Source organism: Carassius gibelio, chromosome A14 (genome assembly GCF_023724105.1).
Source record: "Carassius gibelio isolate Cgi1373 ecotype wild population from Czech Republic chromosome A14, carGib1.2-hapl.c, whole genome shotgun sequence".
NCBI classification, from domain to species: Eukaryota; Metazoa; Chordata; class Actinopteri; order Cypriniformes; family Cyprinidae; genus Carassius; species Carassius gibelio.
In genome coordinates, this window is record NC_068384.1 from 5,946,717 (window position 1) to 5,966,441 (window position 19,725).

The window sequence follows — 19,725 nt, forward strand, 5'->3', positions numbered from 1 at the left end:
TAATAATAGTTAATTAAAAAACAAAGAAACTCTGGTTACAACTCACCAAAATAAAAGTTTGGTCTAACTCAAAGAAATTATGTAAGTAAAATATACTTAAAAAAAGATATACTAAAACATTTTTTTAAAGGAATATCACACAAGTTTTAATAGAAGTTTTAATTTAAGCTTGCCAAAACAATAACACCATATTTTTCAAAAACAATTTCTAAAAGTTCATTTGTATTTGTGCCTATAATGCTTATTTATTTATTATTATTGTCAGCTAATAAAACCTATACCAATTCACACTAATAACTAGTTGCTTATTAGCATGTCTATTATTAACATATTGGCTGTTTATTAGTGCTTATAAAGTACATATAATGCATGACATCCATAATCCTACCCAATACCCTAAACTTAACAACTATAAACTATTAATAAGCAGCAAATAAGCAGTTAATTGAGGCAAAAGTCATAGTTAATGGTTAGTTAATAGTGAGAATTGGACCCTAAAATAAAGTGTGACCCCATATTCATATAACATCTAAATCTAAATGTAGTCTAGACTGGTTGAGTTAGATGGTGATTAACACTAAACAGTAGAAAATCAGTTGAGTCTCCCCATCTGTAAATTTCATTGTCTGTTAAAGTCTTGTGTTTCTTATAATAAATTGACATATTGATAACACTGAACCTTTTATAATGCTCTTAATTACATGTCGATGCATACTGTATGCATTAGTGAGTGGTGGTGCTTATGATGTGTGATCACTTATTCCTTATATGAACTGTTTCAAATGCAAGACATTGATTTCATGAGATTAAGTTTGTAAATGGCAGCCTGTGTCCTTTTGTAGTGTGCACATATATTTATCATCAAACTGTGATAACTGTGACTAAATTCAGTATATACAGTATACGTCTGCCATATGTTGCCACCCCTCAAAAATTCCTGCCCCCTTCTCGCCACCCCATCAATATTTTTCTAGATCCGCCCCTGAGTGTACTTTAAAGTTCTAGATCACTCAAGACTAATTTTTGATTATTACATAGAATTAGAGTGCGCAATTTAACTTTTTCTAACATAGTTTAATTGAAAAAATTATGTTTAAATATGGCAACGCAGTACCACAGTGGAATTGCAGTAATGTATTTCGTCATTGGGTTTTTTTTTTATAGATAGTTTGCAGTTATTTATTTATTTATTTATTAATGTTTTAATGTAGTATAGTTGTATTTTTTGCATAAAAAGTTAAGTTAACTTACCCAGACTTGCAAGATGCTTTATATTTTACATTTTCAAAGCTTCAACCAAAGCTTAATCCAAATAGAATAGTACTTAAAAATGTAAAATACAATTTAAATGTCTTTAGGCCGAGCTTACAGCACTCAGTTTCATACAGTGTGTAACAGCAGCTCAGTCTCTGTCCACCGAGGGGTCCTTGGTCCATGGACTGAAGGCCCCTGCTGGAAACAAACAAACACTTCTAGTGAAACAAGCTCAATTTCATGCATAACTTTTTGCTACAACATGTCATGGCAGATGTCTGAAGGTAACTTTATCTCTTGAGTACTGCGGTTTGTTACCACCACTTGCAGTGCATTTGGTCAAACGTTCATGTTTACATACTTGTGTACAGTATGTTTCTGACCTTAGTCTCCATTCCCTTTCATTTGGTCTTCATTTCAACAGCTTTCTCTACACCACACTCTTTCTGATTTCATAACCATCATCTGCAATATGCTTCTATACAGTTACAACATTTAACCACTGCACCCTCTCCACGTCTGCCATAGTCTTGCATTTTCATCTTTGGCTTGCACACTACTGACATTTTCTGACTTTTCTAACATTACAAAAGAATTAGCGCAAATAAAATAAAATATAGTTTAAATGTATACAGAGGCAATTCCTTCTACATTCTCCTTCACTCCCTTCATTCACATTTCTTTTTAATTCCTGATGACTTCAATGTTACTTCAAAAATAAATCCTAATATCAATACTAATTCATAATATTTAGATAAAAGTTACCAACTTATGAGATAACAGCAAAAAAAAGGTAATAAATTTGAGATAAGAGTTGCAATTATGAGAAACAGACATCATAAAGATATACAAATTTAAATTATGACATCAAGTCAAAATTATGAGATACTAAGTTATAATTATCAGATAAAATGTTGACATAAAAGATTGAAATGATGAGATAAAAAGTAAAAGTATGATTTTCTAAGCCATAATTATTAGATAAAAGTTGCATTATGAGGAAAAAATTCATTTTTTATTTTTACATTTGTAACTTTTTATCAAATAATTTTTATCAAATTAATGTTTTTGTTCCATAATTTAGAATTCTTAGTCTCAGGATTTTGACTTTTCATTTAAAAATTATAACTTGGTATCTCATAATTTCAACTTATCTCTTAACTGAGACATTTAATTTATAATTATACTTTATAAAGATTTTTTTTGCTTTATAAATGTTGTGGAAATGTAATACAATTTTACAATAATACAATAATATAATACAACACAATAAATTTGAAATGTAATTGTCTAAAAAGGTTTTCATTTTCATCATACAGTGACTCAGTAATGGGCTCATGGGATGACATGCTTTCCATTTATATTAAATGATGATGTAACAATAGTCATTGAAGGGCTGTTGTATGAACTGTGCTCCTGAATCTTTAGCATGTTTGTCATTGGTGAGTCTGCTGTGCTTCTGTCAATAGCAGCTCTTTGGTAACGTCACTGCATATATGATTTATTGACAGGAGTATGTTTTTTTTAGTTCCTGTAGCTCAGCTATAGTTCCTGTAGCAGGCAAGACATTAGCAATGCCAAGGTCATGGGTTTAACACGTATCAATGTCTGTATTAAGCATGTTTAAATACTAACTGTGTACCTTTAATTCAATGAAACTGTTAGGAACTAGTTTTTTTTTATTTCAAGGTAATTTCAAGGCAGTGTTGATAGAGAGGCATCATGCTCTCTTGCTCTGACTTAATGAATGACACTATTGAAAACACTACGGCAAAACTGCAACGTGTACAGCTGAGTCATCATATCTGCCGAAGGATAAAGCTCCGTTTAAAGCCTGCATTCAGATTTACTGTTAAAAACACAACTATAATGTTAGCCATTACTGAAATCCTACATTTCTGTTATATAGACACACTGATGGATGCAGTTTAAGACATTCAAATGAAAACAGTATTAAAACATACTCTGAATCAAAGCCCTCCCTGTGTACGTTCTTACACACACTGTACTCTTTGTTTCTTCGCAGGGGAGTGTGGTTGAATTTTCTCAAGCCTGTGTAGAATTTGAAGGTCATATGAATTAAGACCTCTGTCCATAGTAAAGAACTTGTTGTTGTTGTTTATTTATTTAGGGTTTTATTTAACCATTTCCAATTTAACACATTTTTACCTACTCAACAAATCTGTCTAGGAAAATATAAAAATGTCCAAATTAAGTAATGAAAATAATCATGTCAATAATGATTTAGTGTTATGTAAATGCAAATTAAAAAATATAGATGTTTTGATCATTTGTGCATTGTAAGGCTCATTTCAGTGTTGGTTGTTGGCATTTAATCAGATCCTTATGAGATATCAAATCACCTTCACAAGAAAGATCTACTGAACATAATGTAAGCTAATGTCTAAACTTAGTGTTACCCTGACATCAAAGATTTTCTTGACATATTCTTGCACATTACTGGCACACTGTTTAGTATACAAGAAAACCAAAGTAGGCCTACATTTTGTTCAATGTAATCAATAGTACTTTATTATCCTCATCTGTTGAGTGATTTTTTTTTTTTTTTTGTAACAGAAACCCAGTCATGCAGCTAAAATTACAGCTGCAGTGTTCTCACACCGATAAAGAAAAATAAAAAAAAATAAAATAAAATACTATATTATATATATATATATATATATATATATATATATATATATGCAACAGATTTCAATAGAGTTAATATTCATAATGAGTAATAATGTTTGTCTTAATGTTTGCCTTATTCGGGATGACAATAAATTAAGTTTATGTGAATCCTACTATTGTGAAGGTTTAACTCATGACTATTAATTAGGCAAGGCTGACGTCACTTAGAAGCCTTCCAGTAGCGTCAATTGATCTGATTAATATGCATGAGCCAAGCTTTCAACACAGTAGAATTCGCTGCTTGTCATATGACTGCTTGTGTGGCCAATCAGATTGTTCCACTGAGCGCACAAGATTAATATTCATAAGTCAAGCCCTCGCCGTAGTATTTTTACAACCCGGAACACAGGGACTGTAACGAAACTTGGAGGTGTCGTCCACCAGAGAAAACTTTTCCGTTGGCTATTCAGAGAAGGCAGTGTTTAAGGTTTTGGACCCAGCCAATAATTAGCAGTCACGTGACCAGCCGAAATGAGTTTTACGCTTGTACACGTGATGTTACAAACTTTAACGTGGCTTCATGTGTCACGGAATACATCCTGAACTTCAAGTATAGGTCTGTGCATGTACTGTGGTGAAACTTTTGAGTTGTTCAGTGTCCTCCCGGATGATTAAATGAAACGATCTCATTGCGCAGCCGGTCTGAGGTGAGTTTTCAACCCTGAATATTTGCTGTTTTTCCGTCAGGGGATACACTGAGTCAGTAGTAGCCTACACGTTGCAGTTTTGTTTTCAATAGTGCCATTCATGAAGTCAGAGCTCTGCAAGAAACAGACCACTGTTACATCACACGGCCCTGTTCTTTCAAAGAGTTTAGTAAGACTAGTTGAAGTTTGCTGAATCTTGTTATCGTGGAATTGATCAACTTAGTTTTCATGCTGTATGAATCTATTCATGTTGAATTATGAATGTTTGGTATAGCTTATATTTTGTAGAAATGTCTAACATTAATATTAGCGACTAAAAAGGCAGCAGCAGTAAACAGTATATAATGTTTGCTCATTATCTTGTTAACAATTCAGGATATTTTGAGTCTTTTCTGTTTACTTAAAACTTCGCTTTGATCATTTAGTTACGTCATTGGAATTCAAGGCATTTTTGCGGATGAGATTAAGGGTGTATAAAGTGCACATGTCATCATTACTAATCCACAGCGTTTGATAAGTAAATGTTGTTATTTATTTATTTACGGATTAATAATGTCAAGGTGATGCGGACAACCAACTTCTCCATCTGACTCTGAAGTCTTTTGTTAAGTGAAATTTAATGGACTGATCTATGACTCTACATTTTATTGCTTTTATTTAATGCAAGACCATATCCTATGTAGTGATGCAATTGCCGCTCAATTGGACCACAAAGTACCACCCAAAAGGACACTCTAACAAAATAAAGCACAAGGTCCCATTTTGCCACATTTGTATATTGTTAATATGAATAGGTGTAACGACTTTAAAGTTATAAATATCAAGTTACATGATGCTTTCCCCCAATTTCATTAAGAAAGTGTGTCTTAAAGCCTGTTCAAATGAATATTATAGCTCCCTCTCTTTTTAAATGGAGTGCAACAGTCATGTTCTGAAAGTAATAGTCTCCAAAAAAATATAATTTATTTTTAATCTTAACTTATAAACTTTTGAAGACAGACCTGTGAGTGCCAAGGTTGGTAATCGATGCTACATGCTTTTACTGAAGCCTTCAGTTCGTATTATTTAAACTTTTTTTTAAAAAGTCCCAACTGTATTTATGGTGAAAAACTACATTACCCATGATGCCTTACAGAAAATCCCACCAATCGGAGAGTCACAGTGAGCAAATTGCACCAAAAGAGCTTTGCAGGGACCTCACACATGTCAGTCTTAACTGATCTGAAATGAGTGCTTCTTGAAGACACGTTGAGGGTGACCAACTGGAGAAACTGAGATTAAAAGAAAATTACTTCATTCTGAGGCATCAATCATAAGTTTTTAGGCATGCTCTCTATTATTCAGAATCACTTTGGTGACCTTTAACAGTATCTGTCTTCAATCCTGTTTTTAAGCCAAGTACAGAACTTTGTTAGCTGTGCTGACAAGACAGGTTTCCACTGACTGGATCCTCACTGAGTTTATGAAGTGATGAGGTGCCTGTCATTGCAGATCCCACAGCTTACATTCAGTTGGACTGTGTGTCAAGGTGTAAGTGACCAGTTCCAGCATCTCTTGTTATTTATCAGCCAGTTAGTCGAGCCACATTATCAGGTAAGAAACTAAAACTGGCTCAGAGATGTTTGGCTGGCAAGACTCTGCTCTCGGTCACCTCGGGTAGCCTCTTAATGTGGAGATGTGTGTCTCTGTGGGATGAGATGTAGTTTGAACTGCTGGGGAAGGTTGATTATAGCGATGGAGGGAGGAAACATCATTTTCCATGCAGGCTGGTGGTTGTACTCTCTGTTTAGGACATCATCAGGCCTTCTCCTGGCAACATTTTCAGCAGCTCCACAGCAATTACTGCTTCTGACCTGAATGAGGAAGTACTTAATCATCAGACTGTTTTTATTATTATTATTAATTGGAATCACTTTGGCACATCTGGTTATTGTAATGAAGAGGATCTTGTTTCTTTCTACATGTTACTTGGGGTGTATGTAATTCTAAAAAATAATTTTAATATACAAATAATTATAATTAACTAATTTTTAAAAGCACAAAATGATACACACAATTTTTAGGAGGGGGGTTATCCTTTTTCCAACTCTGTGATTCTGTTTTTTATTTTTGTTTTCTGGCATGTTGGTGTTCTATCTTTCACTTGGATGTTAAAAGTTGCACGGAATACACTCGATACAGCTGAATAAAGAAAAAAAAAAAGTGTCCCATCTTCATTTCAGGCTGCAAAACAACAAAATGTGATTATTTTAAATGGGGCTGATTTTTTTTTTTTAACCCACTGTAAATAAAGCATGAAACCTAATTGGAAAATTATTCAGTGCATTTAAAAAAAAAAAAAGCAGACCCAAGTTAGGGGTGATCTATGTGGTGTTTTCACTTTTTTTCTTTATCTTTAAGTTTTTCTTTTTATATCTGTACATGACCATTCAGATTTGAGGTCAATGGTTTAGTCTCCCATACTCACTTATGTTTATTTGGTAATTTTGCAGTAATTGCAAACAGTACAGTTTAGTAGTTAATGCACTCAGTTTATGCATTATGTTGTGTCATTTATGTACTTCTAAGTAGTTGATCATTAACCTAAAGTACACATTTTACAGCTTTTTTTAAATCATTAATACTTTATGATTCTCATGTGTTACTTCATTACATCTGTAATATGAACCAAATCATGCAGCAGATCTCTTTCAATTCTATAGTTGGCAAAGTAGCAGGACTGTGCCAGATGCTTCTTACATTTCTGTCCCTACAGTCACAATGACTGATAATGTCATCTGTTTTCTTATGAGGAAGAAGTTGGATTGTGTTAATTAATTGAGGTCTTAGTAAATTCTGTAATAATGATTGTGTAATAAAGTCTGCTGATAGCGACATTGATTGACTGAATTCTTCTAATCTATTTCTTGGAGATAAAGCTAATCGCTTTTCATGTTTATTGAACTATCATTGTATAAAATGTCACATTGCAATCATGCTGATTTTTGGGGAAGCATCTTGGTGTTGCATACTTATCATATATTATAAATATATATATTTTTTTATTTTTGGTGTACCACAGTATGCATCTATAACTTTCTGCGACTTTGTGTGTGCTGTTGCGCTTGTTTCCGTCTTAAATAATCATTCTTAAGATTACCAAAAACCAAGAAACACCCTTTTCCTCTTACTTTATCTGTGTAAACCAAACTCCTTTATTTTAAGCCCAGTTAATCAAATGTGCTTTTCTGTCCTGTTCCAGTGAGATATTCTGGACATTATGCCAACTGAAGAAGTCCATGACAGTGTTTCAGCCGAGGATGATGCTAAGAAGGCACCAGATGTTCCTTTTCTTTTAGAAGAGCGTGTAAAAGAGAAAGTGCCCTGGAAGGAAGTGTTGAAAAAGAAGGTGGGAAAAAAATGTTCCTGCAGTTCTGCTCGAGTCAAAGCCCTGCTCATAGACTCTATCCCAATTGTGAAATGGCTGCCAAAATATCAATTCAAAGACTGGATCATTGGGGATGCCATGTCTGGACTTATCGTGGGCATCCTCTTGGTTCCTCAGTCCATCGCCTATTCTTTACTGGCAGAACAAGACCCTATTTATGGCCTCTATACATCTTTCTTTGCCAGCATTATCTACACACTACTGGGCACCTCTAGGCACATCTCTGTTGGGATATTTGGGGTACTGTGTCTTTTGGTGGGACAGGTTGTGGACCGGGAACTTACTCTGGCAGGATATCCATCGGACACCAATCAGACCACCTTTGGAAATGTTGTCAACAGCACTGGTCCAATCTGTGACCGAAGCTGCTATGCAATCATGGTGGCAGCAACACTAACTTTCACAGCAGGGATCTACCAGGTTGGTCAATCTATCAAGATTAGTCGTCTTCTATCAGAATTTTTGAAATGTACTAATTGCTCTGTTTGGGTTGCAGGTGTTGATGGGTCTCCTACAGGTTGGCTTTGTCTCGGTCTACCTCTCGGACTCTCTTTTGAGTGGTTTCGCAACTGGTGCCTCTCTTACCATCCTCACATCCCAGATAAAGTACTTGCTGGGGCTTCACCTTCCTCGTGTCCAAGGGTGGGGTTCGCTCATAAAAACCTGGATCAGTGTTTTTAAAAATCTGGGTCATACCAACGTCTGTGACCTCATAACCAGCGTGCTCTGCTTGCTTGTGCTTGTACCCACCAAAGAGCTCAACGACCGCTTCAAAGCCAAGCTCAAGGCCCCTATTCCCTTCGAACTCTTTGTGGTTATTGCTGCTACTCTAGCTTCCCACTTTGGCCAGTTCGAAGAAACTTATGGCTCGAATGTTGCTGGCAACATTCCCACAGGCTTCATGCCACCTCAGCTTCCCAACTGGTCTCTCATACCCAATATCGCCGTTGACGCGTTCTCAATCGCAATTGTTGGTTTCGCCATTACTGTTTCTCTGTCGGAGATGTTTGCCAAGAAACATGGTTATACGGTTGATCCTAACCAGGAGATGTATGCTATTGGGTTCTGTAATATCATTCCTTCCTTCTTCCGTTGTTTCACGACCAGTGCTGCTTTGACCAAGACTCTTGTAAAGGAGTCGACTGGTTGCCAGACTCAGATCTCGGGGTTGGTGACTGCTCTTGTGCTGCTGCTCGTCCTTCTTGTTATAGCACCTCTCTTCTACTCATTGCAGAAGTATGAATGACTTATGTCCCATTTTCATATTGAAATTGTGTCTATTTCCTTTAAACTTCATCTAATTGTGTCCTCTTAATCTCCACAGATGTGTTCTGGCCGTTATCATAGTCGTCAACCTCCGTGGGGCACTACGGAAGTTTGGGGACATTCCCCAAATGTGGCGTGTCAACCGTTTGGACGCTATCATCTGGCTGATTACTATGGCTACGTCAGCGCTAGTCAACACTGAGCTAGGTCTACTAGTTGGAGTCCTGGTCTCTGCGTTCTGTGTACTTGGCCGAACCCAGTCGGCCCAAGTCCATCAGCTGGGCCAAGCAGGGGACCGTGAGCTCTTTGAGGACCTTGCGTCCTACAAAGGTCTCCAGAGCCATGCAGGGGTGGCTGTTTTCCGATACGAAGCTCCCATCTACTATGCCAACCAAGCTCTTTTTAAGAAGTCGCTGTACCGCAGTGTGGGCCTTGATCCACTTAAAGAGAAGGCCAGGCGCAAGAAACTAGACAAGCAGAAGAATCAGAAACAAGATGGAGAAGACCAGAAACAAGAGATGCACGTGTCCACCAATGTGTATCTGCTACAGCTCAACAGTTTGCACACGTTGGTCATAGACTGCAGTCCAGTGCTGTTTCTGGACACTGCTGGAGTCAATGCTTTGAAAGAGGTATGCAAGGACTACAAGGAGTTGGGAGTCAATGTGCTTTTGGCCCGATGCAACACCTCCGTCATTGATTCTTTACGAAGGGGAGGCTATTATGACCCAAAGAAAGGGATCATAGACATACAGTTTCATACTCTTAGTGATGCCATCTCTTATGCCCAAAGCTTGAAGTCACAAAACGGTGATTGTGACACTGTTGTGTAATACCTTGTAATGCATTGATCCAAAATTGCATTTAATATTTGTCTGTTTCAGCAGTTCAGGATTATATGAGCATGTACTTTCCCTCATGTCGTTCTGAATATGTATAACTTTTTTTTTAATACAAAAGAAGGTATCTAGAATGTTTCTTTCTGTGAATCTTGTCTATGCTATGAAAGTCAATGGAGCCCAAAATTTGTTGGTTTGGACCCCACTGAATGCATAACTGAATTAAAGAAACTAAATCATTACTAAAAATATAACGTCATACAGGTTTGGAACCACATGAGGGAGAGTAAATGATGACTTTTCATTTTTGAGAGAACTAAATGTCAAAATGTCTAGACAATCAATGTTTATGTCTGTTACAACATAATTGCCATTGAAAAAACGTCTTGTGTTCTGCAGGACCTTTAAATATAAGTTCAAACTTTAAAGACATTGTGTATCCCAGTCAGGATGATAATCAGAAATATAAAATTATGTATTTTGATATCATTTACATGTATTAATTTAAATAGCTAAAACTCTGTATTTATGGGCTGAATAGAAAATATTTATGCTAGACGAGCTCCAGTTTTTATGTGTTCTCTTTATCTCCTTCCACTGTAGTTTTTGCTCATTCAGTCAGAATTATATGATATATAATCTCATTTGTAATATTTACCCATCTTTATGGGTACTTGTACATGTTTAAATGACCATAAAGCTTGGATCCACTGAGCTCTTGTTGTCCGGGTGAATGTAAGTTGAACTCTTTCACCCAGTCATCAGATGTTTACCTCTATCGCAAAAGCATTGTGTGTGCAGATGTGCCTTGTCACTGTGACTGTGTGCAGCAGAGGTGCAGGACTCCAGTAACATGACTTAAGTTGCACCTTTTAGGACTTGAGACCTGCTTGACAAATATTTAGCAGACCCCTTTACCGACCTTTTATTTTACTTTTTCTCTTAAAAAAAAAAAGCACAGTGAAAAATATAGCAACTTCTTGGACAAACCCTATGAAGTTTCTGAGACTTTCCACAGGAGTAATGTTTAATGTGTATTTGATTTCATTAGATGACATCGTGATTATGAATCAGGATTTTTGTGCAGATTAACATCTAACGGAGAGCTGGTAGTCTTAATGGGCCACGTTTCAGTCTCTGTTTTATATTCATCCCGTTGTTTTACAGCAGAGACAGTGAAAACAGTTGTATTGGGAATTTGGCTGCATTAAAATACAGTTTGTGAGCACTATCAATTTTTTTTTTTTTTTTTTAAGATTTTTTTGGAATTGCAATGTATTGTAAATGGTTATTCATTGTTTTGAAGGAAATGTCAGCTATATATATAAATCTTTTTATTTTTAAGGCAATAGCACTTAGTATATGATCTGTACAGTTTCTAATAATTGGTTTTCAGCATTAGACTTTGAGAGAAAAGCTTATGTATAGTTTATGGGGATTCATAAAAGAAAAATAAATCCTACGGCGTTGCGAGCCCACCCATGCATAAACAAAACAAAACAAAAATCCTCAAACTTACAAGCACAACCATGCACCATTCCCTCACGTGCACAAACACATCCACTTACAAATATTAATAAATCTCTCTCGCTCTCACACACAGATTAATAAAGTTACATTGTATTATAATCAATTAGTAATATATATTTTTTCTTGTTGTTGTTATTCTTTTGTTAAAAAGGAAAGATCTAACTTAAGAATGTGTTCATGTCCCATAAAGGTAAAAATGCCATTTGGTGGCATAGAAAACTTTATAGTTGAATTGTTTAATACTTTTTTCATGGTCTTCTGCCATGTCTGAGGCATATTGAAACAGCTCTACCTAAATACTTTTTTTTTTCATACTTTTATGATGGGACTTATTTGAGTTACATTTACATTTTAGGCTATGAACAGTCGTTTTAATTTGTATGTACTTTTAGATTTTTATTGTAATTAACTGTATTCGGACACCTTTTGAATAGAAATGCATATTATTTTTTATTTATTTTTTTGTTCCAAATAAAATCCATAGTCCGTAACTACTGTTTTTTAAAATCTATAAATTCAGTTAAATCATCAAACATTCGTATGACTTGACTGTGACTTGCTTTATTGACTTGGACTTGACTCCAGCTGATGTAAGACTTGACGGTTGATGGTTAAGACTTGAGACTTGAGACTTGCACCTCTGCTGTGCAGACACAGAGTAGCTTTTGAAAATGTGCATCCTTTTTTCTTAAGGAGCTAAATCAAAATGTTGGGTCAGGTCTTTCTTTGACCCAGCTTTAATTTCATGTAAAGAAAAAAGAGGGCTCAGGTACAGCATTTTAATGCCATCATGTCTGACCTGTTGAACAGGTCTGATGGAACCGGAAATATAGCCGGGTGATCCGACCAAGCTCAGGGAAATTACACAATCTGTCTTCCCATTGGCTGAATCGGAACAGGTTATAAAGACATGATTTTCTAAAAGCCAGATATATCACTGATAGAATGCTAGCACAAATAAAAATAGAAGCATATGCCTTTTAGGGAAATCTAGGAACATTTTAGGTAGTTTTTATCACATGTAGTGGTTATGCTATTAAAAACAAAGTTTCCAAAAGTACAATTTCACAGTGATGCCATAGAAGAACCATTTTTTGGTTCCTCAAAGAACATTTCAGCCAGGTCTTAAAATAACCTTTTTTTTTTTTTTTTTTTTTTTTTTTTTTTTTGAAGAACATTTTAAAGAACATTTTGTGCTATGGAAAAGTTCTATGAAGGTTCTTCATGACACCATTAATGTCAATAAATCTTTATTATTTCAGAATATATGGTGATGCTTTTAGTAAAAACATTTCTAATGGTTTTTAGTTCATGTTTGTGGATTGTTTCTGTGCATTTTGCTTTGTATTAGAATTACTGCAATCGTACTGGAAGCTTTGATTAACTGTTAAAGATGTACTTTATTTACTTAAAACATCTCTGTATATTCAATTTAAGGTATTCCCACAAGCAACTAGATATGATATATTGATTATTTGCAATCATTGATATTGAAAGAAAACCTATATCTCTCATGTAAAGTGACATATTGTTTTCTACAGAAGTAATTTGTCTTATAATTAATACAAAATAAACTAAATGTTTACTGAAAGCTAAGTTTTTCTCATGCAGCAGGTTCTTTCTCTGCCAATCCGCTGAATTTACATCTCAATCTGTGATTTTAGTGTTTTTTTTTTTTAAATCACTGAAATAATCTAAATCTAAAAATAAATTAAAATGGCAAAATAGAAAAAAAAAAAAATCCATTTAGTGCCTTTAGAGAATGTGCTTTAACTGTAAGTAACCACCAGTGGGCAGCATTGTTCTGCAGCAGATCATAGCCTTCAATGGGATAGTTTACCCCCAAATTAGAATTTTGATATTTACTCGCCCTCATTTGCTCCAAAACGGACTCTTTTTTTGTTTGTTTGTTTGTTTTTGCAGAACAAAAAGATATTTTGAGGGATTTCTAAAGTATATTATTTACACACGAAAGTAAGTCATAAAAACAGGTTTGGTATGATGTGACCGTGAGTAAATGATAACAAAATGTTCATTTTTGAGTGAATTGCTTTAACACTAAAAATGCTGGCATATCAGTATTGTAAAAAAAAAAAAAAATCCAAAATTTATGGAATTATGCAAATTAAAATGTAACAAAATTCCAGTGTTTTATACATATATATATATTATAGGAAACTGTGTGCTTGAAAGTTTGGTAATGAGAACTGAGCATACCAGAATATTTGCAGTTTATGATGTCTGAAAGACACAGAGCATCTCAATGACATTAGCAGGTGGGTGTTAGGATGGCAGAGGAGACAGCAGCTGTCTGTTCTCTCATCAGGATCCTGACAAGAACCAGGCCTCGGAATAAACACAACCTGTGTTCAGATGCAGAGAAGCATCGCAGACAAGTTTTCATTGTAACTTTAGCAATTACATTACATTGCTTCTGACCACATTTGCATCGCTTGCACAGCAATGGATCCTCTGCAGTGAATGGGTGCCGTCAGAATGAGAGTCAGCTGATAAAAACACCACAGTAATCCACACCACTCCAGTCCAGCAGTTAACATCTGGAGAAGTGAAGAGCTGTAACTTCAACTGGATCTTCTGGAATTTTCCTCCGGCTCTGATGCCTCTATAGTGGTTAAAAAGGAGATATTGGCTTTGGGTAAATCTAATGGGCAGTCTTTTATTTTTAGGTACATTGTTCTGACATTCGATGGCGACAAGAGACTGTTTTTATCAGTGAGTCAGCAAGCAAGGACTTTTATATTGAAAGAGACTGAAACAAGGTTGTTTTATTTTTACTTTAGACCTCTTACTGTTATATGAAGGCACTATCACACTCGTAGCCGTGTGATATTGCTCATTTATGGGCTGGCCAAAAGTGATCGTTTAAAGTTAAAACATCTTAATTGATGGATTTGTTTCTTAAACACACAGCTTTTTACTTCACAAGATGTTAACTGACTGGAGTGCTGTGGATTACTTGATTACTTTGATGTTTTTATCAGCTGTTTGGACTCTCATTCTGACGGCACCCATCCAGAGGATCCATTGGTAAGTGATGTAATGCAGATTTTCATATCTGGATGAAATATTCCTTTAAATATTGTCCAGAATAAGCACACATACACATAATTATGCACTTAGACATACATAACTAATACAATCAACAACAAAAAAAGTGAATACACTAGTATGGCAGCATAGCCAATTTCTACACATTTTTGGAAGTGGAAAAAATGTGATCTTATCTGTTCCTGTACTGTACATCCATTTCATGCATCCTTTCTCTCTTCTGCTGCTGAGAATTACTCTTGAGAAAGCAATATTGTGGATAGAGGACTAATACTGTAGCTGGTAGTAAAGGTTTGAAGTCAAAAGCATATTAATGATGGGTTTGTGTATTATGGATTATTGTGATGTTTTTATCAGTTGTTTAGACTCTCATTCTGCCGGCACCCATTCACTGCAGAGCATCCATTGATGAGCATGTGATGGATTGCTACATTTCTCCAAATCTCTTCCTATGAATAAAAAATAATAATATTTACATCTCCATGGCGGGTGAGAAAACTGCAGATTTTTGTTCTGCCAGTGAAATTTCCAAACAAAATCAAAGCAGAACCAACCATGTCCCCTGTGTATAATGGTGTTTAATTCCTGAATGATTCATCGTTTTGAACAAAGTAGATGAATGACTCAATGACTCACTCACAAAGACAGATGATGAACAATATTTAAGCATTTTGCTCATTCTTTGTTATTATTACGCATGACACTTTTATGACTTCCTTGTAATATATATATATATATATATATATATATATATATATATATATATATATATATATATATATCATGACTAAAAAGAGAATGAAAAGTCAAATGAAAAAGGCAGGAGGGAAAGTGAGCATTGCTGTAATAAACAGCGTGATCCTGAAGAACTGTCTCTGTATTGATTGGACTCTCATTTGCTGCAAATCTCATCGCTTTAATGGAGTGTAATTGTGCCATTAATTATCGGTCATCAGTTCAGCACCTCAGGGCATAAGTGAAAGCATCTGCCATCTCAATTTGAGCTCATTCCACATTTATTCATAGGAAATCTCTTCCCTGTGTCTCAGCTCCGATCTATAAGAAGCAGTCTACAAGGCTACATAAACTTTAAAAAAGCAAAAAAAGAAAAGATCTACTCTGTTTCAGCAGTTTTCAGCTCAGCATATGACGGTTTTAGGACTAAACGTAAGGATGTTTTGTGATTCTGTATGCAGTGCTAGTGTAAATATATTTGAATACAGCTCTAAAGCCGGTTGTTCAGATAAGCAAAGTTTATTGGCATCTCTATTCATCCCCCATTGTGAAACGCTGAATCTACATAATCCACCTTAGAGGAACACCACCATCTGTTTTAGACTCTTTGTTATGGGTTATGGCAGACCCTCATTTGTTTTCTTAGAGATTTTCCTCAAAATACAAGCACATCATTTTAGTATCTTTTGTACTCATGCATAAAAATGTGTAAGGGGCTCTTTGTATCAAATGCTGCTCAGTATATCACAGCACTGCGGATTGCACTGTTCACATTTAGACCTAACTTCAGAATATGAATATGCTTGTCTTGAAATAAATATATATATTAGACTTTCATAAATATGCTCTGCTCAAACCTAGGCACTTAAACTACACAATGGTGAGGAAATGAACAGGGTGCCAGATTGAAAGGAAATAGAAAGCTAAAGTTAGCCATGCTTCAGTGAGTGAGAGTTTCATATACACAGTTGATTTAGATATTTTTTTTTCAGGAAATACTTATGCAATGAGATATTTTAGGTTTTTGCTATTTACTAAATTTGCAGAGATCTGGGTTTTGCTTTGACATTATGAGGTGTGGAGTGTAGATTGATTAGAAAAACTTTTTGACTCCTTTTTCAAGTGAGATGGAATTGGAATTGTTTGCGGTGTTGATTTCCCTCCAAAATGATGTCACTTCCTGGAGGATGATGTCATTTTGTTTTTCATTGCTCAAGTCATCACTCAAAGCATCACTCATTTTCTACAATTATATATCTTGCTATTCTGACTTTATATCTGCCATTTTCTGATTTTATGTTTCACAGTTCTTACAAACAAAACAAAAAAGTAGCTTTTTATGCTTTAACCCCATAATGAAAACAAGCTTCGGAATTGTGAGATAAAAACTCAAGATTCAGACTTTTTTTCTCTAAATTCTTAGTTCATGTCGCCCGATTTTGACTTTTTTTTCATTCAATTCTTAATTTACGTTCCTCAATTCTGACTTTTCATCTACATTCTGAATGACTATGTCTCACAATTAAAAATAAAAAGTTGCAATTATCTTTATGTTCCTATCCTGTGGTAGAAACAAGCTTCCATAGAAATGCATGATATATAATAACTTATAGTGCACGGCTGTTGAAAGCGTGATGAATGTCAGAAGCTGTGCAATTATTTTCAGGAAATAGTTCCAGGCAGGTCTTGACCGCATTACATGTCCATATTACTTTGCCAAAAGATTTCAGTTATTTCAAAGGTCCTTACAAAAAGAAAAAGAACCAAACCCCTAATGATTTCTAGCTTTAAATATTGTGAATGTAATATTTGATGAAGTTGATAGTGTGCTGCATTGTCGGACTGAACGCCTTGCAGTGGCCCACGGCCTGTTCCCTGCAGAGCAATTTAAGGTGAATCCATTGACTGTGCAGGCGGTCTGGGTGAGCTCATGATAGCAGATGCCCGGGGACCACCCCTCTGCCAGTTATTCTGTTCATCTCATCATCGAGGTCCAGCTGATGAACTAGATTTGTTTGGCCAGTGCAAGACCAGCTCTTCCATCTTCCCATTGGGATCTCCTGCCGTCTGTCTGTGTTAGGACCTCACAGTTCATTATGGCCAAATCCGAGTTCCCGTTCTGTCCCCTCGTCCCTCTCTGTGTGAAGAAGGCCATGGCCTGCAGCAGTAGGAGGACGAGGACGAGCACCAGGAGTCTCGTGTGACCGCTGAGCTCTCCAGCTGGCTTGCTCTTGGCACTGGCTTGAGCGCAACAGCTGCTGAGAGAGTTTTTAAAGCAAACTGTTGAAAAATTATTTAGAGTCAGTATTTTTTTTTTTAAATATGAGTATTCAACAGAATCATATTGTACCTTACCATAGGGTGACCATATGAGCCATTTTCCCAGGACGCATCCTTGCCAGGATTTCTATATCGCCTAAAACATCCAAAGTAGTTTGACCAATAACATGCAGTAATGTACATAATCAACCAATCGTGGTGTGTGAGAAGGTCAGATCTACAGAGAACGATCAAAGCAATGCAAATACACGTACATTTTAGGTGTTTGTTCATTCATTCAACTTAAAGCGTCGCTGTGCATCAATCATTGTATGACACCAAAGTACAAGAGAGTGATTTTAATGTATAAGGAGCCGTCTGTTCTGCTCTCTATAGCTCTTATGAATGTCATACAATGATCGATCTGCACAGCACAAACAGCCAAAATCTGGATATTTTAGGCAATATAAAAATCCTGGCAAGGGAAAATGGCTCATATGGTCACCCTACCTTACCATAAATTGATAATATTTCTTATATTGTATCACAAATGCTTCTTTTTTTTTCTCAAGAGCAATATGAATCCTCTAGTTTCTGGTGTCGTTTACATGGCACTTATAATGGGTAAATCATTTATCCACTAATGCAAATGGAAGACAGGCAGAGCCCTTTAAACTTGTTTATTTATTTATTTATTTATTGGATTTGTAAGTGTTTTAAGAAACACAATAGAATGAAATATGAATTTTAAAAAGAAATGTCCTGCTCCTTGTCATTTTTTGTTTGTTCCTTGTTTTCATTTACTTAAATGTACTACTGTTTTAGTTTAGTTGAACTTTTGTTTTTTTGGTTCTTGTTTTATTGAACTTTTTCTGTTTCTGTTTTAATTTACTTTGTTTTTGTTTATTTGAGTTTTTTTTTTTATTAACTTTTACTGTTGTTTCATTTTGGTAATCTATGTTAAACAGAGAAAGAAGAAGCACTTTTTTTTGTCCTTGCCTCAGATGTGGTTTAAATCATCTAGATGATCCTCTCTACAGTTCAGTCGGGAGAAGGGCAACAGTCAATCTCATATCAGGATGAGAGACTGATTTTATTGAAGACATGTTATCCATCAGCTTTGCACATCAACATTTCTTCCTGGAAAAGTCATCCATGCATATCCGCACAGGAATGTGGCCATTGGCTGGAGAAGTCTTGTGTTTTAGCTATTATCTTCTGGGTGAAGATGTTGTTGAGCTCTAAGATTTACAGCCGCTGTTGGACAGATTAACATCAAGTTTATAACCATTTACTGGTACCTAGAGTCCTTCTTCCAGTAATGAGAATTTGTTTGACCATTCCGGGATAATAACACATCCAAACATGTTTTGGCCTCCTGAAATTCCCCAAAGCATCTGGTCTTGTCTTTTATGTAAAGATTTCTTTGGTAGAAGCAAATAAAGTAGACTTATTTACCGCAAAATCAAAAGTCAATGTCTCTTAACTTTTAGTTCTGGTTTTCAAAGATGACTGACACAGGGTAACAATACAGGCAAAAAATCATGAATAATGATGGAGTTTGAATGCAAAAAAAAAAAAAAAAAAAAAAAAAATTATATATATATATATATATATATATATATATATATATATATATATATATATATATATATATATATATATATATATATATATATATATATATATTGACAGATAAAAATTGATAGCCTGGATAAAAGCGTCTGCTAAATGCATAAATTTAATTTAATTTTAATTTAATATACATGTATGTGTGTGTGTGTGTGTGTGTGTGTGTGTATATATATATATATATATATATATATATATATATATATATATATATATATATATATATATATATATTCTTTTTTTATGTAATTTAATCCTGTGATGCAAAGCTGAATTTTCTGCATCATGTTTAGATCGTTTCTTTAAAAAAAAAGGATCAGAATAACATGTGAAATGGTTTTTCTTAAAGGAAACGAATGAATGAAAACAAATGAAA

The 19,725-nt window shown here is 35.1% G+C and overlaps 1 protein-coding gene across 1 annotated transcript; it reads left to right on the plus strand.

Moving 5' to 3' along the window:
* The first annotated feature begins 4,299 nt into the window (after window positions 1-4,299).
* LOC128027342 (sulfate transporter) lies at window positions 4,300-10,258 on the plus strand. Its single transcript, XM_052614882.1, has 4 exons — window positions 4,300-4,592; window positions 7,834-8,439; window positions 8,516-9,255; window positions 9,344-10,258. The coding sequence occupies exons 2-4, from the start codon at window positions 7,852-7,854 to the stop codon at window positions 10,116-10,118; spliced, it is 2,103 nt and encodes a 700-aa protein (XP_052470842.1). The 5' UTR covers window positions 4,300-4,592; window positions 7,834-7,851; the 3' UTR covers window positions 10,119-10,258.
* The last annotated feature ends 9,467 nt before the right edge of the window (window positions 10,259-19,725 follow it).

Coding starts and splice junctions, on each gene's coding strand:
- LOC128027342 (XM_052614882.1), top strand. CDS start 7,852: ATGCCAACTGAAGAAGTCCATGACAGTGTTTCAGCCGAGGATGATGCT. Junction 8,440..8,515: donor TCACAGCAGGGATCTACCAG/GTTGGTCAATCT, acceptor TTTGGGTTGCAG/GTGTTGATGGGTCTCCTACA. Junction 9,256..9,343: donor CTCTTCTACTCATTGCAGAA/GTATGAATGACT, acceptor TAATCTCCACAG/ATGTGTTCTGGCCGTTATCA.